General features: G+C 31.4%; 2 protein-coding genes across 2 annotated transcripts; one reads left to right on the forward strand and one right to left on the reverse strand.

The window, feature by feature from the left end:
* Nucleotides 1-4,459: 4,459 nt before the first annotated feature.
* On the forward strand, nucleotides 4,460-7,736 carry LOC130970250 (gamma-soluble NSF attachment protein-like). Its single transcript, XM_057896263.1, has 9 exons — nucleotides 4,460-4,612; nucleotides 4,728-4,795; nucleotides 4,888-4,972; nucleotides 5,052-5,210; nucleotides 5,844-5,981; nucleotides 6,088-6,166; nucleotides 6,316-6,395; nucleotides 6,526-6,655; nucleotides 7,225-7,736. The coding sequence occupies exons 1-9, from the start codon at nucleotides 4,566-4,568 to the stop codon at nucleotides 7,327-7,329; spliced, it is 891 nt and encodes a 296-aa protein (XP_057752246.1). The 5' UTR covers nucleotides 4,460-4,565; the 3' UTR covers nucleotides 7,330-7,736.
* A 54-nt stretch (nucleotides 7,737-7,790) lies between these two features.
* Nucleotides 7,791-13,334, reverse strand: LOC130970268 (lysine-specific demethylase JMJ15-like). Its single transcript, XM_057896294.1, has 12 exons — nucleotides 13,192-13,334; nucleotides 12,941-13,017; nucleotides 12,352-12,423; nucleotides 12,021-12,098; nucleotides 11,419-11,931; nucleotides 11,111-11,329; nucleotides 10,629-10,790; nucleotides 9,953-10,321; nucleotides 8,989-9,811; nucleotides 8,798-8,901; nucleotides 8,503-8,700; nucleotides 7,791-8,410 (listed from the first exon to the last, which is right to left on the reverse strand). The coding sequence occupies exons 2-12, from the start codon at nucleotides 12,968-12,970 to the stop codon at nucleotides 8,045-8,047; spliced, it is 2,934 nt and encodes a 977-aa protein (XP_057752277.1). The 5' UTR covers nucleotides 12,971-13,017; nucleotides 13,192-13,334; the 3' UTR covers nucleotides 7,791-8,044.
* Between the last annotated feature and the right edge of the window lie 9,328 nt (nucleotides 13,335-22,662).

Consider the following 22,662-nt stretch of genomic DNA (forward strand, 5'->3'; position numbering starts at 1 on the left):
ATGTAGGTGCCACGTGTCACTAGAAATTGTTACAGGGACTAAAAACCCCCTTCCTGCCCAAACTGTTCTCAGTCCCATCGGCAACACCCTCCACTCACCACCCCTCCCCAGCACTCCTCCACCATCGCCACCGTCGTCATCACTACAACTGCCTCACAACCTTTGCAACTCATGCGAATCCTCCACCTCTTCTTCTTCCTCCACAACCTCCCAAAGCTTCACCCAATGGAGGTTCTCTCTCCCGACAACACCTTCCACCACCACCACCACTACTATTCTTCCGCCACAACAACCACCACTAACACCACCACCGCTTCTACTTCCCAACAATCTGGAAGAACTCTTTCACATCTCCGAACTTCAACTCACTACTACCGCCTCACAACCTTCCCAACAATATTTTTTTGTTAGAGTAATATTGGTTCAACTCTTGCAGCATTGGAAATTCATGCTGCTCAAATGTGGGGCCATTTAAAGAGGGATGATGAAAAATTTGAGGAGTTTACAAAGGAGAATATGTTAATGGAGGTTCTATATTCTAACAATAGGGAAAGTAGAGTTAAATGGAATACACTTGCCTTTCATGTTCTTCCATTGTTGCCTATTACTGAGTTCTTGTTTTTCAATGTTGGTTTTGTGAAAGAGGTTGTGGCGTTGGTTTTGTGAAAGAGGTTGTAGAGTGAACTATGCCTTGTTTGAATAAAGATGGTGTTTTAGAAAAATTGAAGTGGTTGGTTTATACAATGGAAGGAATTTATGATAATGAAGGTGCATTGAAGAAGACTAGGGAATTGACAATTTTTTATGATGAAGGGAACTCATTGAGCAATCTGTTATGGTGGCTGCACAGCAGAAGAGGCCATGGAGAGTCATTGCAAGAGCAGCAAGGTTGGCTCTAATGGCTGAAGAAGTTGACTTTATTGATGTGATCCCTCTAATGGCTGAAGAAGTTGGCTTTATTGTTGAGAAGTAGAAGCGGTGGTGGCGTTGGTGGTGGTTGTTGTGGCGGAGGAGTAGTGGTGGTGGTGGTGAAAGGTGTTGTCGGGAGAGAGAACCTCCATTGGGTGAAGCTTTGGGAGGTTGTGGAGGAAGAAGAAGAGGTGGAGGATTTGCATGAGTTGCGAAGGTTGTGAGGCGGTTGTAGTGGTAGCGGCGGTGGCGGTAGTGGAGAAGTGCTGGGGAGGGGTGGTGGGTGGAGGGTGTTGCCGGTGGGGCTGAGAAAAGTTTGGGTAGGGAGGGGGTTTTTAGTCCCTGCAACAATTTCTAGTGACACGTGGCACATACATTTGACAACTCAGCCTCCACCTGACACGTCATCCAGGCAACCTGTTGGCAACCGGTCACAGGGGTCGATACGTCCACTAATGTTGATGGTTGAGGACCTGGTTGAAGTTTCTGGATGATAAAGGTGCAACATGTCCCAATTTAAAATGCTTAGGGGCCGGAAAGAGTATTTACCCTAAATAAAAAAAAAGCTTGTGTCTCATTCAAAGGCTCTTTTTTTTTTAACACTTGAGAGAATAAAGTGTGATTTTTTATTTTTAATTTTATAAGTAAGATAAAAAAATAAATAGAAAAGAGAATAATAAAAGATAAAATTAAACATTGGACAATTTTTTTTATTAGAAAAGATCCACTCTCCATTTTTTTATATATGTAAATTTTGTGTGGTGCATAGTTATAGAAGTAGGTGATGCTAGACATGAATGTAGAGGCAGTTTTTTTGAATTATGAAATGAAGAAAATGAACTGTCCCGATTTCTTTATTAAAGAAAAGTAAGAACACAAATAGGACTGTCCAGAAGAAAAAATCGGAGGGTGCGATTTGTACTTTTAAATTTTTTTATTTTGAAAACAAAAATCGGATGATCCGATTTTAATATTAAAATTTTTTTAATCGTCTAAAACACAAATTGGACGGTCTGATTGGTGTACTGCAAATTTTTTTAATTTTTTAAACACAAATCCAAAAATCCAATTTACTCTTAATATCATAACTGCGTAAAATATATATACACTTTATAACTACGTCCTACACTATTTCTCTTTCATATCTAAATTAAAAAATATCATTTAAATTAGTTAATAGTTCTAATTAATATTTAATAAAAAAATTTTGTATTAGGCCCGTTACTGAAATTTTTGGATTGAACTTGGGGACTAACCTTTTACGTTAGTTCAATGTTTTGTTGCCATGCTAACAAATTTTGGGTTTAAATTTAATTTATCTTGTGTAACAAAAAATACTATGGCTTTAAAATTTTATTTGGTAAAATTTTTTAATAATTTTTTTTCGTGCATAAATTTGATGTAATAGTGGAGAAAAAAATTATAAAATGATAGTAAACAAAGCAGGTAAGCTGGTTCTTATTAAATCTATTTTAAATAGTTTACCTATCTATTATCTTAGCCTATACAAAATGTCAAAAGCGGTAGCGGAGAAGTTGATCTCACTCCAAAGACGCTTTTTGTGGAGTAAAGAGAATGGGAGAAATAGAATACCACTGGTAAAATGGGAAGTGGTGATGGCTCCAAAAAAAGCAGGTGGTCTGGAAATTAGAGACGCAGTAATTTGAAATACAGCTTTGCTCTTTAAGTGGTGGTGGAGGTTCTCGAAAGAGGATTGTCTCCTGTGGTCAGCCTGTACCTACAAAGGGGCCTTTGGAAGGATATTTGCCAGTTACAAATTAGTGAGTCACATGTGAGAGAAAAAATGATCAGGGATTTGTATATGGATGTAGGGAATGGCAGAACAGTACGGTTTTTGGAGGATATCTGGTTACCTCACGGTGTTCTTAAAGAGTTGTTTCCAAGATTTTTCTCGGTCTCAAACCTTAAATGTTCTGTTATTGGGAATTGCGGATTTTGGGATGGGCTAGAGTGGATATGAAATTTTCAATGGATGAGATAGCTTTTTCAGTAGGAGTTGGCACTAGTAAACCAACTCCATCAGGTTTTACAGTCTGTTCAGCTAACATCTGAGAGGGAGGACAGAGTGGTCTGGAAATTTGATAGATCTGGTATTTATTCGACTAACTCTTTTGTGTAGGTGTTGCAGTGCAATTTGGAAGGGTTTCGTTCCACCAAGGATCGAGTTATTCTATTGGTTTGTGTTGGTAGGGAGGGTAAATACTAAGGACAGACTGTGTAGACTAGGTGTAATTAACCCAAATGATCGTACATGTGTCTTATGTGGTAAGTTTGTGGAGTCTGCTTTTCATTTGTTTACTGGTTGTGAGATTTCCTAGCAGGTATGGTGTCTTGGCTATTCACTCTTGGAAGAAAATGGACCATATTTGGTACACTCAAACAACACTTTAAAAGTTGGATGAATACTGCAGCAAAAAGAGATGAGAGGATGAGGTGGGTGATTGGTTTCTTTGCTGTTATCTGGACAGTTTGGCTAGAATGGAATGATAGAATCTTTAGGAATCAAAGTTCACGTGTGGTGGATATTATTAATAGATCCTTCTTGCTCTCCGATGAGTGGAGTGTTGGTGAACCCTATGGTTGTTTTTCATTATTTTATATGCTCCTTGTTGTGTTGAGTTTTTTTCTTAAAAAAAAGTCATATAAAAGAGGGAATATACATTATTTTATGACTATTTTTACCATCTTTTAAATTTTTTTCTTACTATCACATTAAATTTACGTAACAAAATATTTTAAAGACATAATATATTTGTACCATTATTTTTTTAAAAGAATAATGTAAAATGCTTCTCATTTTATTTTTTGTCACTCAGGATAAATTAAATTTATATTATTTGAAATTATAAAAAAATTGTCTTTAATAAATCAATCTAATTTTACTATATATATATTTAAAAAATTTTGTTCAAATTTCTTTTTTAAAAGTAATGGTATTTTGTAAATATTCATAATTACAATATAAAATAAAAATAGCAAAAATATTATATAATAAATTTTATTTAACAAAATCAATATAAATAATAATTTTTAAGCAAAAAAAAGTTTTATATTGACATAGAAAGTATGACATCAAGTTCAAGTCCAGAATTCAACTAATGCTATGGTCGAACACCAAAAATATTATTAATACTAATTAAATCCAATTTATCTAATTTAAGAGATGCAAAAGTAGTAAAATGGTTAACATTTTCAGATTTTTTACATGCATCCTGTTCTTCGCTGCAACAATTCAGATGGTAGACCCATTAATAATAATTTGTTCATCAATGCGGGTCTCATTATTATAGGCAAAGTCCAATCTCATTTCAACACCTCAAATCTATACATATAGATATTTTTTGCCATCTACACAATAGCATTGGCCTCAAAATAATTATTATTTTTATTAATATCACGTTATATAATTAATTATTTGTATAAAATTTTAATTGATAATACATAAAAATTAAATTTTTATTTTATATTCCACTCTTTAAAACAGAATACGAAAATAGGCAAAGTTAATTTCTCTAAATAAATTGTACATTTTTCATTCTTGAGAGAATTGAGGAGAACAAATTAAACACCAATGTTCATCAAAACAAAACCAACCTCGTACAATTGATTAACGTTTTCAATATTAACCTCGTACAATGGCTGGCTCTGATCCCCACAAAATGATAGCCCAAGCTGATAACTTGTGCGTATCACTGATCTCCGATTTATATATAATCATCATCAATCATTATCACGCAACATTTCTATTTTGCTTCTGATCAAATTGTGAATAATTTTTTTCTTCTTGTTTCATTCAGAACAACCCTCAGTATCACAAGGTGGACTGCAGATTGGAGTAGTGCTACTTCCCTTTATGAACAGGCTGGTAAAACAACATTGTTTATTCATACCTTAAATTCTTATAATATAGATAGAGATGTATGAAAATTAAAGCATGTAACTCTTTATTTTCTGTAGCTAATCGATTTAGAGTTGCCAAGGACTATGAGAGATCAAAAGAAGCATATGAGAAAGCTTCCAAGGGACAAGAGATGCTTGCTTCGTATCCTTATTTATAACTGCTTGTTCTATAATCACTGTGAAATGATTCTGTGTTTCTGTGTCCTTGACAAGTAAACCAGCCCTTGGGATGCAGCTAAGCACATGGAATCAGCTGCTAATATGGCAAAGGAACTCAGAAACTGGAGAGAAGTTGTGAGCTTCTCTCGAAGGGCGTCGGAATTGTACATTGAGTGTGGGAGGCCACAGCCTGCATCAGATGCTCTTGCAAAGGGTGCCCGGTATTGTTTGGTTTCTGTTTTCATTTTCAGTGTTCTATGCTTTAAGGATTTTGTTAAAGAACAAGTGAAAACAAACAAAATGGACTTTATAGCTTGGAGAAGAAAGTATCATCAAATGGCAAAGGGAGGATACTAGGAGTTGCTGGACACAAAACTTTGAAAGAAACAGGCTAACAAATTTGCTGCAAGAAGTCAGAAACATTGAGTTTATATTGACAAAGTCCAAGGAATTTTCTTTGATTGAGAATTGGAGACAAATAGCAAAAGATAGTGATGAATTCTGTGTGATCTGGTATAACTAGTAATGTGTGTTGTATATGATTTAGCAGTTATAATGTTACATATATAATTAGTCTTCTAGTGTCTTGATGGCAATGCCGAAGAGACACTATGGAGATTAATGAAATGGTTATGTGGATTGTTTGAGGAAAATGTCTCTTTAGGTGATTAAGTATAATAGGTGTTTAGGAGATAGTCTTTTTGAGATTATAAGTCGCTTGTAATTTGTCTAAACAATCCTCCCCTTTGGGTCGAGATTCCTAACAATAATCGAAAAAAAAAATGGACTTAATAGCTTGGAGATGCTGAATTATGTAAATGATATGTAGCTTTCTTTATTTTCTCACTATGCAGTGCTTTGGAAGAAACCATGCCTGAAGAAGCTATTCAGCTATATACTGATGCCATTACAATTCTTGAGGAAGATGGAGGAGCACAAATGACCTTTGATCTGTATCGTTCTGCTACTGCTGTTTATATAAAACTTGAGAAGTAAGTCTTTGTAGTAAAGTATGAAGTTACATTCAAATTTTTCTACCAATTTTCCTTGAATGCTGATTTTGCAACATTTTCTGGGGTATGTTTCTGTAACACAAAGGTATTCTGACGCTGCGCCTCTCCAATTGAAGTTGGGCTTAGCAGCTTCCAAGTGTAATGCTACCAATAGCCAGTGCAAGGTTAGGATTGATTTAGTTTTGCATTCTGCATTTGAACTATAACTCTATATCTGTATCTGTAACTGTATATATATTGTATGTTGCTTTGATGGGATTTGCTTGTTATTTTTAGGGAGAAATTCTTCTAACAGAGATGCTCATAAATGCAGGCATATCTTAGTGCAATTATTATCTACCTTTATACTAATGACTACAAGCAAGCAGAGATGTGTTATAATGACTGCTCTCAGTGAGTTTCTGCCTCCTCTCTTGTTAGTTTCCTTTACTACAAAAGATTGAATGTCACTTTAATTTTATCCTATGTTTCATGCAATCAATTATTAATATCTATGGATAATATGGTTGTGTGGTGTGTCTAGGATTGATGCTTTTTGCAAAAGTGACCAGAATCGCTGTGCTAGCAATCTCCTTGCTGCATACTCAGATGGAGACATTGAAGAAATCAAACGTATCGCCCAATCAAGCAGCATTTCAAATCTTGACCACTCGGTAACCTAAGTTTGTATATATTACATTTCCTGTGTATGAATATTCAGATTTCATACAAGGTGGTTTTAGAAGAAGTTCTAATAACTGTTCAGTCAGAAAATTCATACATCAGAGAATCAATTTTTTAGAGTGTACTACCGAAATCAGTTTCTAAAAGATTTTTAATCCTCAACAAATTTTAATCCCGAATCAGGCTTTAACCTTTTATTTTATTAGACGTCAAATTTTGGTAAAATGTTAAACAAATCGATCCCTGTTATTATGTAACAAAGACACAACAATTGCTAAAAATTTTTAAAATCCTCGTATTTGTTCTTCTATATAAATGAACAATGATGTAAAGACTGATTAAAATATTTGAAGAACAAAATATTTGACTACAAATTTTCTTAGAAATTAATTTGGGATATTACTTATTTTTCACTATATATTTTGTTACCGTGTCCCTAATTACATTGATTTCTAATGTAAGCATACTGAGTGGTAAGAAGTAAGAACTTGTGGCACAATTCTTGTGATGTGAACTAGCCTTTGTATAAAACTTAGTATGTGAGTTTTGAATTCTACAGATCATTAGGCTAGCAAGGAAATTGCCAACAGGAGATGTGAGTGCATTGAAGGGTAACACTGCCAGACAGGAAGACCAGCCTCTGGATGAAAATGACCTCACTTAACAATTTTCCGGGCCACATTTCTTTTATTAATTTTTCGTTTCTGACGTACCATAAGAATATTTTGATCTTAAGAACAATGAAACTTCAAAAGAGGCTTGGTGTACCAAGTGTTCAATCTTATTAAAACTTTAGCAGGAAAAGAATTTTCACTTTGATAGACACTCTTGAGTCTCTGACTATAGTATTAAACAATGTAAAGGTGACAAAAATTGTGAATGCTATGCTTTATAAACATGTCTTGGTATACTAGGCCCTGTAGGAGAACAATACTGAAATATGAACTTAAAAGAGAGTAGCCAAGGGTTGAAAGTGAAACACATTATTTGAGGAGCAAAGTTCTCCATGTATTGTTTCTATTGATATCAATCATCAGTTATATATATCAGCAGCATTTCTTTTTCTGTTTATATACAGAAATTTAGAGATAAATGGAGATCAGTAAGGATGAAATAAATAAAGCCTAATTGACACCAAAAGCTAGCTTAAAAAGAAAAATATAAATATAAAAAAGAAAAGTATAAATGGGACAAAGGCACTAGCAACTACAATGGGTGTTTAATAGCATTAGCCATCTCTAACTAACCAGTTCACTCTATTACTAGGTACAAAAGAAAACTATATCTTGGCTTTACCCAGAATTTTCTTCAGTTTAATTTATGAATGGACCTAACTACTGAATAAATTGAAAAATGACTAGAGAGATCTTATTCTTCTTTTATCTACACCCTTTCTGGATCTCTTCGATCAACGCTACGAAGGCCGCTCTCCATTGAGTAACATGTGAATCAGAGCTAAATAACTTGAGCATTGCACTCAACTCAGCAGGACTGGCCTTTTTTAGGAATCCTTGTAGCAATGACTTCATCTCTTCAAATGAATGAAAATGTCCCTCTATGTTATCTTCTTGCTCCTGCTTTATCAAATCGAAGCCGAAAAGTTTGGTCTTGACATCACCCAGAGAGTTGTTTGAACCATTTGAGCACTTAGAGGCATCATTTCCACTGCCTGAAGATTCAGAGGCAAGTTCTTTGTGAAGCCAGTACTCTACACATTGATGACTGGGATCTTGAGCTTCAATGGCCTGAAATTGTTCGCCAGAATTGATTAAAACTTCAGAAGTTAGATCATAACTTCAGTGGCTGAAAAGATCTTCAATATTTGAGATTGCATTACCTGAATAATGGATGGCTTAAGGAATCCGAACATTTTATGACCATTAATGCTTTGCAAAACCTCCAAAGGAGGGAGTTCTTGTTCACCTAGACTCTTACACCTCTCGATCTCACCGTTTAGTCTGTCAAGAATTGTTTCCCAACACTTATCCGCTGATGTGTTTGTGAAAGCTTCAGTTGGATGTTCTTCCATGGTAACCTGGAATATATTTTATAAAATGTGTAATAAACTTCGATCAAGAACTCGTCAATCATAGGTGTAAAACCAAAGAAAGATACAAGATCAGAAATAATACCTTGAAAAGAGGCCCAAGAAATCCAGCATCAGAGATTTCAGAAACATAATAACAGGGTCTTGTTGGATCAAGAATACTAAAGAACTTAACGCGGCTCTTGAATCCTGGATAAGTTTACCAAAACAATAAAAAAGTTGCTCTTCAAAAAAATTAATGGTATGATCTTAAAAATATTTCATAAAGCATGATACCTTTTGGATATATTGCACGTTCATTGCACCACCTCTTCCCATGCAAAATTGAGCCCAAACTTACAAGCTCAACAGAATTACCAAACTCTTGGATCAAGAAGCTTTGGTTTGTCAGTGATATAGTTTTATCAAAGGTGTCTATATCTCCCTCTTTAAATGCACTGTTGAGCTGCTCACCTGAATCTGAATGCATTTGCAGATCAACCCCGAATAATTTATAGCCATCAAGTGAAAAGAAATTTTCAACATCTCTTGAACATGGTGAAAAACCTTTATTCTCTGAGTCTGATAGGATATCACCAGCTCCAAGTTCCATATTGTCTCGTTCCTTTTTCGCCACTGAATAGCAGACGTCACCTTTATTGTCATGGCTATCAGAAATATGCAGCAAATCATGCTCACCAGACAAAAGATCAGTGTTCAAATCCATAGGTAGCTCCTGCTCCACCATAGCTTCACCGTCCATGACCAATTTTTTGCAAGCTTCTTCAGCATTAGCAGAAGCCATCCCAGAACTTCGATTTTCCCACACTTCAATAGCATGCAAGTCTCCTTCTAGTGCTTCAACCAATGTAGTTAGCTCTTCTGTAGTATAACGAAACAGAACAAATCTTTCATCCATTGTACACGAGCAACGCACATTTGAGTGTCTAAGACAAAAATAACGGTCAGGAGAACACTTGCATCCAACAGCAGATAGATGCAAATCATAGAAACAAGAAAAGCACTCTCTTTCCTTGTGCAAATCAAAGTCATCATCCATCCGAAACCTCTTTAAACAAGCCAGAAAGTCAAGCCTCTCCTTTTCCATCTTTATCCTCATCTGTCAAAATAACAATAATGCAGAAAAACTTAAACAGGTAATTGCATAGTAAATTAATAAATAATGAAAGCCTTCTCAATTGTAATGGATCTTTCTAATGTGCGGAAGGGTAATGAGAGAGAGAGTGCAAGAAATCATTACCTTAAGTGCCTTGGTCAGAACTCCATCTTTCCCACAGAAACTTTTCCATTTAAAATTTTTGACATTTTCTTTTCCGTGAAGCGTTAGATCTGAAAGGGCTCTTACAGCTTCCTGAGCTGATCCAAATAACAATTTGTCATGCGATAATGATGTCTTACGACGCTGCATACTGTAAAGCTCAACAGCATTCTGGCCATGCAAAAACCAATCGACAGGAGCCGCATTCACAGCCTCTGCACAGTTGAAGCCACAGTTGAAGCCAGAGTGGTATGCCCTTGGAAAAGTAACAACAAATTCTCCAGAATGCTGGACAGCGCGATAGACGGGGACACCTTCAGATTTAAGAATTGAAGGAGATAAGAGAGTCACCTGTTCAAAGATGAAGTCATAACCAATAGTCATAATAAAGTCACCAAACATCATGAAAAGCACATAGAACACAAAGATAGATTACAGTTGTGAGGATTAAAAGATTATATTGTTACATGGGAAGCCTAGTATTATTTATATCTGCAACAGGGAGAAAATAGAAAATATCTCATAATCATACAAATAAATTTATTCCTAATAACCCCCGCTTTTGAAATGTCATTGTAATTAGCTTTTCTCAACTTCCATTTGTAAATTGAGTAGCACAAAAGCAACTAAAATAAAAGCATGGCTTCAACTGTCCTACCAATTCATTGAGTAGATTTGGTTGCTCTTCAAATAAATCAGGCAAGTGCTTTCTCATTGCATCCTCCAAAGCTGTGGCATGGCTTCCAGGTACACCGTACCATATTTTTGGCTCGCCCCAATGCAGATAATTAAGTGAATAGAGGTGATGGTCCTCAACATGCTGCTCCAAGGAGAAGGAAGGTATTCAGATTTAAAACAAATGAAATGCAAAGTGTAGCAAGTTATTGCTTAACATTTCAAATATATCAACATAATTTTCTGAGTACTAACACACTGACATAGTTCTTTTTAATTTTTGTATAATAAAATAAACCGTTGTTGGGATTTTCAACCGAGTGTTCATGGATAGAACTTATACTATGTAACCCCACCAATTATGCCAAGAGAGGTTAAAAAAGATTGGTAAAATTACTCAATATGCCTTAACTTCAGTCTCATTCATAGATTTTGACTTAGAAATGTGTGTTTCTCAATACTTACCCAGCAAAATGTTGAAAAGCACATTCCAACGTACAACCATGGAACTAGAACACCCGAGATATCACTTCCCTCGTAACATAATGCAGAGCCTGGCAATTTTGGGAAGTTATTCAGATTCCAACCAGACATGATATATTGATCTGCGCTCTTAGTAAAGGATGATGACTTTGGGAAACCACTTCCAAGTGCTCCAGTTTCCAAGTCAGCTCCATAATAGACCTAACAAATCAGAGAGAAAATTATAATGTGTTTGTCCAATTATCTAAAAGTAAAGAACGACAATGTTGTCAATAAACCATAAATGATACCTCAACTTCATCTGTAGGTTGCTCTACTATCCGCCAATATTCGCCCTCAATTGCCTCCACAGAGGGCTCCCATCTCTTCTGCTGATCATTATCACCAATCTTTTGATCTCTGGCGGGATCATTCAGGCCAAAGTAGGAATCCTTAAAAAGTCTATCATAATGCTCAAAATCCTTGAGTGTGAAATCTGAACCTGATTGGAATCCAAATTTCTCTTCAGGCTCGGAAGTAACATCAGCTTCCGAACTAGACTTTTCATTTCTCCTACATGAGCCCATTTTTGATTGCTTTCTACGCTTTCGCTTCCTTCCCTTACTTTTCTTTCTCATTGGCTCTCTATTCTGAAGCAAGTCAATTTGTTGAATACGGGTAGGGAATCTAGCATTTTCCCACACATGCTTCTCTTTGAGCGGACACGGTGGAACCCAGGAAGTTGGGGGTATAATCCTACATATGCCGTAGGGTTCAGCCTGGGGGCGGATCTTAGCTATGAAGCCAATAGTATCTTCAAATTCCTGATAACAGTATAATAGAAATTAATTCATAATTCAGAATAACATATAATTAACATCAAAGAAACACTAAGAAAAGTAATTAGAGGTACCTCAATAGTAGGATAAAACACAGGAGCTTCATCAATTCTAGGCCTACATGCTTCAAGTGGATTCCACCTGGCTGATACCTACAGCATCACAACATTTCATTTACTCATCATAATTTTCAAATTATTCAGGTTGTTTAAATTAAGACGCTTTAAACAACTTTCTCTAATTCAACGCAGGGGATTAAAAATTAACAATACAATGAAAATAAAATTACGTTTAATTTTAAAACTTAATTCATGTTTAGTCAGAAGAAAAGTAGAAACACTTCTAAGTGTATTGTTCATGATCCATCAACAGATATTCTTAACACAGTAGATTAATACTACATACATTTCTGTGTCGCGGACTGCTAGGAGGTTCAACAGCACTTTCCATTTTTGGTTTGTGCCTAAGAGAATTATCCTGCAAAATATTACATGTAAGCAAAAAAGAAAATTTGGCTATGTTCATTGATACATTGCATACAGAACTGTGCAATTGGAAACTTACACGAACAAAATGCACTAAACTTAAGTTTATCACACTTTTACAGTCAAAAAGAAAAAGAGGGGAAAATCATACCTCTTAGGCCACACTACAGTGATAAACTAAAATAAGGGTTTCTAGGTAAGTTTATATCATTCTTTTGAAATGATGGCACAGCAACTAAACATGAATTTTGATTATAGATACATAAATAGCTCTTATAAATGAAAACGCAAGGACAATGTGTTAAGCAGAATGAAAAAATCACAAAAAAAGAAAAGGCAAAAATTGTCGAATTCCAATGAGAAACACTACAAAAATAAGATCTGGAATTGGTTATGATCCAGAAAAGGAAACAGAGGAGCAGCAACAGAGACACAAAACACATTGCCAAGGTTCATTAAAAGGATCAAATCAAACAGAAGAAACCAAAAGAAAAGAAAAAGAAACTAACCTCTTTGGCACCCAATTTGAACTGTTTCATTCAATTCAAAATGTTGAAGAAACCAAATTGAATAGTAATTATTGTGCCTGCAACAAAAATAACAGAGCACCATTGTAACTCAACCTATCATCAAAGACATCCCAATTCACCATCAACACAATCCACAAACAGTTACTGACCTCGAAAGAAACCTCAATAACTGCTAAAACAACAATAAAATTGAAAAAAGAATTCCAACAAATGCAGAACACAAAACGTACTCAATGCAGCAAAGCTCTTCGAAGAAAGTTCTGTTTCCATGTTGTGAATGAATACGGAGCAGTTGCGTATAAATGAATTAACCAAGAAAATTCCAATAAAAAATTAACAGAGACACAGAAAACCCAAAATGCAATTCAATTGCATGTGTGTATATAATTATATATATCTAATATTTATCTATGTATGTGTATGCATGTATGTATGTATATATTAAAAAATATATATACACCAATTAATATTTATCAAACCCCAGAATTTCCGTACAGAATTGTGAGAGTGTAGAATCCTTATATTCTTGTGCCCAATATCAAATTGTTTCTTGAATACGCATATATTATATTATTATATATATAGTAAAATTAGAAAGAAGAAAAAAAAACAGAACAATGATTTTTATGATGCTTTTGACAGGTGGAATTGGAGGAATAATATAATTAATAATTAATTGGAAATAATGGTGAAGGATACGTACGAGGTGCTACTTCAGGTGAGAGAACCCAACAGTAGTGTTTTTAATTATGGAAAATGTAAATGATTTTTAATTATGATAATTATTTTCCCGAAAAAAGAAAAACAAGATCTTATTATGTTTTCTGAGAAAGAAAAAACTCAACTCAAAAGTAACTGAACCTCTACGATTCTACGCTCCAAGACGCAATGTACTTGAACACTTCTATTATCAATCAGAATCCTAATTTATCTTTTAATTATCTAAATATTTAAATAAATAAAAATTCCAATATAAATATTATTTTTTAAAATTACAAAAAAAGAACAATTTAAACAAAAATTTTATTTAAAAATTTAAAAATAGAAATATAAGTTAAAATTTCGAAACTATTTTTCTTATCAATTTATCATTCATTTTTTCTAATAATAATAATAATAATACGGCAATTTACCCAAATAAATAAAGTTGATAAAACCTTTATCCAAATACATAAAACAGAAACATATTATATGCATGTGTATTTTCACCTTTTTATATAATCCGTAGGAAGCAACCACGGTTTCTCATTCATCAAACAATTTTTTTCTTTTCAGTTTTGGTACGAAATACACGAAGAAACATTAACATCGCATAAAAATGATGTCTTACTATAGGCAAGTATAATATGTAGTATTAACTCACCTAATATTAATGTTTATGTGGCCCTGAAAAAATAAATAATTTAAGTGTGAATTTGATTCCTCAAGATGTAGAAAGCAAGCAGCATTAACAGAAAGTGGTGGAAGTAACTAACTACAGAATGTTAATGTTAATGTCTCACTTGTTTTACACGTTCGCCTTCCCCACCCTACTAAGTACTAACCCTTTCTTTTCACAAAAAGGACACCAAAAATTTTGGAGACAGAGAAAGAGGGAGTGACAAGAATATTCAAGCTTGTTAAATTTATTTTGTTATTAATTTAAAATAAATAAAGAAATTTTTAAAAACTTAATATTTTTTGACAAATTTATTTTTATAATAAAAAGATATAATTAATTAAAAAAGAAATAAATTAAATATAAATCTTATAAAATTCTTATCTTTTGTAAACAATATTTAATTTTTAAATTTCTTTCTTTTTTTTAAAACTCCTCACACTCTTAAAATTTGCTTGCAACATCTTTTCTCATCATTAAGATCCTCTAAATAGAGGAAATTAATAAAGTGATAAAATAAAAACTTAATAACTTTTAAGTTAAAATAGTGAAGTTCATATACCATGAAAAATTATAAATTTAATGGTGATTAATATTAACCTTTTAATTAATATTTTATTAATTTCTTAATTTTAAAAGATTTAAATTTCTCTTTCTTCTCACACAAATCACAAATATAATAAGATTAGACTAATAACTAGAGCGAATACTAATGTATTTTGAAAAAGGTAAGAGTGTAGCATTTTTATATTATAAAGTTTAAATTTTAAACTTTAACTATTAAATTTTAAATCATAAATTCTAAATTTTAAATGCTAAATCTTAAATTTTAAATTCTGAATTATTATATAACATATAATAATTATTGAAGATCTAATATTTATTTAATTAATAAAAAATATAATACTTTTTACTTAATAAAAAACTTTTAAAAAAAAGTCAATAATTAGCCATAAATCCAATAAAAAATATTTGCAGCAATGACCCAGCGCATATTTAGTCCAACTCAAACAGGTCAGTTTTAATAAGTAGAATCATCCTTGACTGATGTAATGGAAGTTGTTTTTAATTTAAAGTAAATACCTTTTTTTTAATCTTTGGCTATTTGTGTGAAGGACAAAATGTCTTTTCATAATTAGAAAATTTTTAATCAATCCTTAATTCTTTAAGTAATTGGTCTAAGCGGTATTTACAAATATTTGATAGAATGATGTATTAGACACCGCTTAAACTAATAACATGAGATCACTTAAGCTAGTTATTTGGATGATTAGAGACCAAAAGTATTTTGTCTTTGAAATAAATAGTTAAAGATAGAGAATGACATTTGCTCGTTTTATTTATTTAAAAGAAATATAAATAATTAAAAGAATCATTTATGTGGCAGAAAAAAAAATGAATATTTAGCCTCCAATAAATCTAGTGTAATATGTGGAAAAAATAAAAAAGCTCTAGATAATTAATGCATATAATACGCAGAAAATGTATTACTAAAAAGTGTGTTACTGGAAGGCTGCAACTCAACCTGGCTAGTTAGATTTTTTTTCTTTAACCAAATTAGGTTAGTTTAGTGATTAGTTTACTAATTTACTTAAATAATTATTAGAAATTCGAATTTTGTTTTGTACATGCAGTAATTTATTAGCCAACAACAAACTCTTAAATATAATTCAGTACGGTAACAAATTAATTTTTATTTTGCCGAATTTAAAAATACCGTGAGAAACTAAAAAACAGTTAAATTTTTCCTTTGATAAATATAACGATAAATGCATAATCAAAATTAATATTATGAAAAGGAATTTCTCACAAGAAATGTTTGCATTCAAAAGTCAAATAAACAACTCTAATTCAATAATCAATTCAACAATTATCTAAAAAAAAGGTTATATTCAACAATCAATTAAACAATTGTTTTTTAGAAAAAAAAAAAGAAAAAACCTAATACAAAAATTGAAAGAGTGGGAGCCAGCGAGTAGGAGTAGAAAAAGGTCAGACGACCTGTTAGGGAATTACAGTTTGGCCTGTGTTTGGCCTAGCCTGTTATAAAAAAGGCATAGACTCCGACTCTTTTAAAAGCTTTAATATGTTAATAGGTTAGGTCCAAGCATTAATTAGTTTTATTAGTCTATCAAGTCTGTCAGAACCTGTTAAAACATAATTAAATATATAAATAATTTTTTATTATTAATAAAATTATGAGATATTTTTAGTTTATTATATTTTATTATAAATATTTTTATATATTTTAAGTACTTTAAAAAATTAAAAATTTTTGTAAATATTAAATATAACATATTACATATAAATATTTTTATTAAAAAATAATTTTTTTAATAATATTTTTATTTTTATAAAAAAAATTATCAAATATTTTAACAAGTTTTAAGTCACGCCAGGCTGAATAACAGGCCAAGTCTAGTACTTTATAAAGAGCTTAGAGCCCATAACAGGTTGCAGGCCAGGGCTGTTAAGAACAAAGCCTAGCCTATTTCTATCCCTAAAGACGAGGGAGGGATTGACAAAGGTAGATATGATAAAGTGAAAGCGGTGCAAATATATGAGACGTAATGGAGATGGAATGCAGACAACTCATATCTGAAGCAAGGTAGACATGAAGAAGAAAGAAAGACAGATGAATCAGAGGTAGACATGGAGAAGAAAGTAAGGCAGATGAAGGAGAGGCAGAAGTGAGCAAATCAACGACGATGACGATGGTGAGAGAGAGAGACACACACAACAAAGACAGAAAGTGAATGAGAGGTGAAAGAGAGGATGACAAGGTGAACAAAGAGGGAGTCACCTGCAGCAACAGCGATAGCAACGGAAAAAAGGTCGAAAGGGAGAGACAACTGCTGAGAGAGAAAGCAACAACGGGTATGGGGTGAAAATAGAGTGGGTAGAGAAAGAGAGGAGGGGTATGCGGATTAGGTTTATGTTGAGGATAAGATTGGAATTTTAAAAAATAATAAGGGATAAAAGTGAAAAAAAAATTATATTTTAATATTTATGTCTCAGAATTACAATTTTAAAGAGATACACTAAAGATATGTATTTTATGCGCCTTTATATATTTTCATATCTATCAATCAAAATTTAGTGTCTCAACAACCAAATGATCCACATGTATCACTGAATTCATGTCTTAATGAACATGTATAGCAAAACAAATGATGTCTAACCTAACTCAATATTCCATAAATTTATCTTTTGATAATCATATCAATAAATGCAAAATCAAAATTAATATTATGAAAAGGATTTTTTTGCACCATTTCTACATTCAAAAATCGAATCTATTCAATAAAAAAAATACTTTCAATAGAATATTAGTTTTCGGAAAAGAAAAAAAAATCAATTGTTGTTGTAAATACGGTAAAAGAGTACTATACCCTTGATATGCAGCTCTTGTTATTAATAATAATCTCTTGACTTGAAGATCTTGCTAATTCACTGCAAGCAGAAAATAATATAGGCTGAAATTAAAATATTGAAGACTTTGTGAACTCACATACGAATATCAGAGAAAAATAACAAAATTGGGTGATGTAATGTCAAATGACAAAAGGAGTTAGAGACCGGGTGACAAAAAAAATTGTACAGACCTCGAATGAATATTTTCTGAAATTTCAACGGTGTTTGTTTTCCATGTTTAATTTTCTCAACTACTATAACTTTTATAACCCTGGAGAAGGATGAATTTATCCACTGAATAAATCATGCACATGTTTAGATGGTGGTTAATTTTAACGAGAGAGTTGAAATATAACTCGAGTAAATAATACGAGATGTGTTGAGTGTGAGTAAAATTTTTTGGTATAGTATGTTTTAAATTTTTTGGTAAAATATTTTTTTCTCCAAATTTTGTAATTTTATATAGGTTTAATTATTCCGTTAATTTTTATAGTTTTGCGAAACTTTAATTTAGGTCTCTATATATTTTTTTTTAATTGGATCTCTGCATTAATTTTTTTTTCAATTAGATTCCTCTTAACAGTAATTAGCTTAATTATATAGGAACTCAATTAAAAAAAATTAGTGCAGAGACTCAAATAAAAGAAAAAAGGTATAGGAACCTAATTAAAAAAAAGATTTAGTTCAAAGACTCAATTAAAAAAAATATAGAGACATAATTAAAAATTTTACGAAATTATAGATACCAATATATTGTATTTAATGTTTAAATTATTTTAATTTTGTATTTAATATTTTTAAATGTTATTAAACATATTCTTATAGTAATTTTTAATAATTTTGTGAAAAGTTAAAATGGATAAATTACATAAATAAAATTATTCCAACTTAAAATTACATAGATATTCAAAATTAAAATTGTTTCACGCGAATACTTCTATATAAATCGATTTATGCCATTTACATGTAAATTAAATTAAGTTAATTTAATGAGTAAATAATCATTTCTAACCATGAAAGATTTAGACGCCGATAAAACTAACGATGAAAAATTGAAATTAAAATTATACCCATATAAGATATATTTTATTCGACAAAAAAGACCAATTTTTAAATTTTTATTGATAATTTCGTAAATATCCATTCACCTTTCGTCTCCCTTCGTCTCCAAATCCAATCCTTAACCCTAACAATATAATCGCGACTCCCTCGTCCTCTGTCTCTACCCTCCACCCTTCTCCGCCGCCACAACCTCCTTCTATTACCACCATCCCTTCCATCCCCCTCATCCTTCCTTTTCCATCGACTATCACCAACTCCAACACCACATTTTCTTCCCTACTCCTCTCTTCCAACTAACTCCTCCACCACCTACTCACTCGCTTATTCTTTTTTTGTCTTCTTTGTCTAAGATGGGTAAGAAAAAAACACCCCAACTCAAACCCACAAACGAGATGGGCAAATCACATGCCACAAACGAGGCCTGGGCCAAATGGCCTGCGCTACAAAGGAGCGATAACGAAACCATTTATTCTCCATTTTTTTTTCTTTTTTATTTAGTAATTATTTTATTTGGGTTGTCAATTTTTGAGTGGATATAATGTTGCCATGAAAATATTGAAAACAGGAACATTTTGAAGGTTAAGTGTCATTATTGTTAAGCTACAGTAGACGAGATTCTTTTCGAGTTTAATGACCATGCCTATGTTAAAGTATTCTTCTTTCTCATCTTATGTGCTTTCAATTCTTTTAATTTTCTCTCATTTCAATTAATTGTTCATTCAATTCGTTTAATTTTCAGCATTACAATTAGTACTAGATAATCGTTTTCAAATTATGGTGGTTGGAAAAACGGAGAAGGGTAGAAGATAGCGGCAGAAGAAAAGGGAGCAACGATTATATTATTAGGATTAGGGATTGGGTTTGAAGATGAAAGAAGATGAAAGGTGAGGGATATTTGTAGAATTATGGGATAAGTATTATTTTGGTGCTAACGTTGAAGGTTAGAATCGAAACCGTCCCCAACATGATTTTCGATTTAGAATTATCTTTAACGTTTTTTTTTGTATTAAAATCATTTTTTTTTAATAAAATTTTTAATTTTATTTATAAACTATCCCTACTTTAATAAAAAATTATAAATTTAAAAAAAAAAAATAAAACAATGCGTGTGTGTAGGGAAGGGGAAAGGAAGGGGGAGGGGGAGGGGGAGGGGGACGTTGGCGGCGAAGCTTGGAGCCGCCGTTGCCATCGTCGTGGCCGTCGCCGTTGGGGATCGCGAGAGAAAGAGGAGACGCGAGCCACTGCCGCTGCCATCGTTTTCTGCTCCTGCTTTCTTGCTTTCCTGCTTTCTTGCTTCTACTTCCTTGTTTTCTGTTTCTTGGTTTGGTGTTCGTGGTGCTGGTGCTGGTTGTGGTGGTGTTGGTGTTGATATTGGTGTTGGTGTTGGTGTTGATAGTGGTAGAAGAGGTAATTATGCTAGTAGTGGTGAGGGTATTTTTTGTCCGAAAAAATTAAAAAGACAATTTTAATACAAAAAAATCATTAAAGATGATTTTAAATCGAAAATTACGTTGAGGACAGTTTCGATTCTGACTATCAATCTTATGGACCAAAATAATATTTATCCCTAGAATTATCAATAAAACTTTAAAAATTAGTCATTTTTGTCGAACAAAATATATTTTATATAAATATAACTTTAGTTTTATTTTTTTTATAGTTAGATTTATAAGCGTTTGAATCTTTTATGACTAAAAATAACTATTTATTCTTGATTTAATTTACTGTGATTATTAATTTTATCTTATAGAAGTAGGAAATAGTAAATCTACAGCACATTATTCATGGTGAATAATTTTTTTTACGTTATTTTTCCTTTTGAGTTTAAATGTTAGGCTTGAGAATATAATATAGTCTTCAAAAGTAAATGAAGGAAATGAGTTTAATTTTTATGTAGGAAGTAACTTAAATAAAGATATTTAAAATATATTTTTTTAAATATTTTTAATAACTAAAATTTAACATATGTAATTAATTAAATCATATTATTTTATCATAATTAAATCGGATAAATTAATTTAGTCAAAAAATTAATGAGGCAAGTCTTAAACGATCTAAATTAATATTTTTTTATATATAAGGTTATTTTTTATAATAAGATTATTTTAGTTATTTTTTATAAAAATATTAATTTAAATTGATTTAAAATTTGATTTATTAATTTTTTGACCAAATTAATTTATCTAATTTAATTTTAACAAAAATAATACAATTTAATCAATTATATGTATTAAATTTTAATTTAAAATATTAAAAAACACTTTTAAACATCTTTATTATCTTAGCAGTGTTGTGATAAGATAACCTTAGTGGATGCTCATTTTTTCACAAGGATTTAATGTAGTTTAAAAAATTATTTTTCTATATGTTTATAAATAACACACAGCAATAAACACACAATAACAATTTTCTCTTTCTTTGAGCAATATCTCTTTCTTATTATAATATATATATATATATATATATCTCATTTATATATATATATATATATATATATATATATATTACTTCATATAATATTAGTAAATATATATATAAATTATTATTGAACTAATTATATTAATATTAAAGTCTTCTATTTATACATTTTTATTTTATATTTAATATATCTTTTATTTTACAACAAGCAGCTCCTTTTTATGTATTATCGCTATCTTCATGCCTTCATCACTTTATGAGTAGAAACACATCAAGGAAACGTCATTAATAGTTCCTCTCTTTAACTTTCTCTTCTTTTATTTTTTCGATTTGTTGTTCCAAATAAACACACCAAGTCAACTCACAATTATTATTCATTTTCCGTTATTGATTCCATTATAATACATACCATAATTGTTTATTAGTAAATACCAATAAATGAATTTAATTTTTAGAATAAAACACATAATTAAATTAAATCATCTCCAATATTTTATAAATATCTCAAAACAAAAATCATTACATCAAAGTCTCGCGCACGTTTGTGTATATATATATCAATAATAATTCGAATTAACCTAATTCGATTTCCATGAAACATAATAAATATTAATAAATCGAATTGATCTTATTCGATTTATAAGGAAACTGAGTAAATGCTAGAAAATCGAATGACTATATATATAGTAAATCGTATTCGATTAATTCGATTTAATACTGATACAAAATATTGACATATATTAGTTTTGAATTAATTATTTATTTATTCTATATTAACTTTAAAATATAAATGTCAATAAAAAAGTACCACTCATTTGGATTCAAATAAAATATAAAAGATATAAAAACGAATAAAAGCAGATATTCAATTTTTGTATTTTAGTTCAAATTTCAGAAAATCTATATTTTTATAAATTTATGAGTTTAAAACGGAATAATAAACAATTTCTAAAAATTCATTAAAAATAATCATTTGACTCATTATCATGTAAAAAATCATTATAAGGACTTTTTATGTTGAAAAAGTTAGGTTAAATTACACAATTAGTCCATATACTTTCACTGAAATTGCAAATTGGTCCCTATACTTTAAAAGTTTGTAATTGAGTCCCTAAACAAAATTAAATTTTATAATTAGATCCTCAATAACGTTTACCATAAAAAAAATGCACATTTACCATAATGTCCTTTTCTTCATCTTTTCTCCTTTTTTTTCTCATTTTCTCTTCATAATTTTTCTGTTCTTCTTTTTTAACAACAGCAATAGGGCTTCAACAACAACAATCCCAAAATTGTTGAATCATGAATCATGAATCATTTCTAAACTCAATTCAACTCAACCCAATTATATTTAAATCAACAATAATCAAGGACTTCACCTCATCACAAGCAAAATCCTTCTCTCTTGTATTATTATTCAAATTCGTTA

This window comes from Arachis stenosperma, chromosome 3, assembly GCF_014773155.1.
Source record: "Arachis stenosperma cultivar V10309 chromosome 3, arast.V10309.gnm1.PFL2, whole genome shotgun sequence".
Classification (NCBI taxonomy): domain Eukaryota; kingdom Viridiplantae; phylum Streptophyta; class Magnoliopsida; order Fabales; family Fabaceae; genus Arachis; species Arachis stenosperma.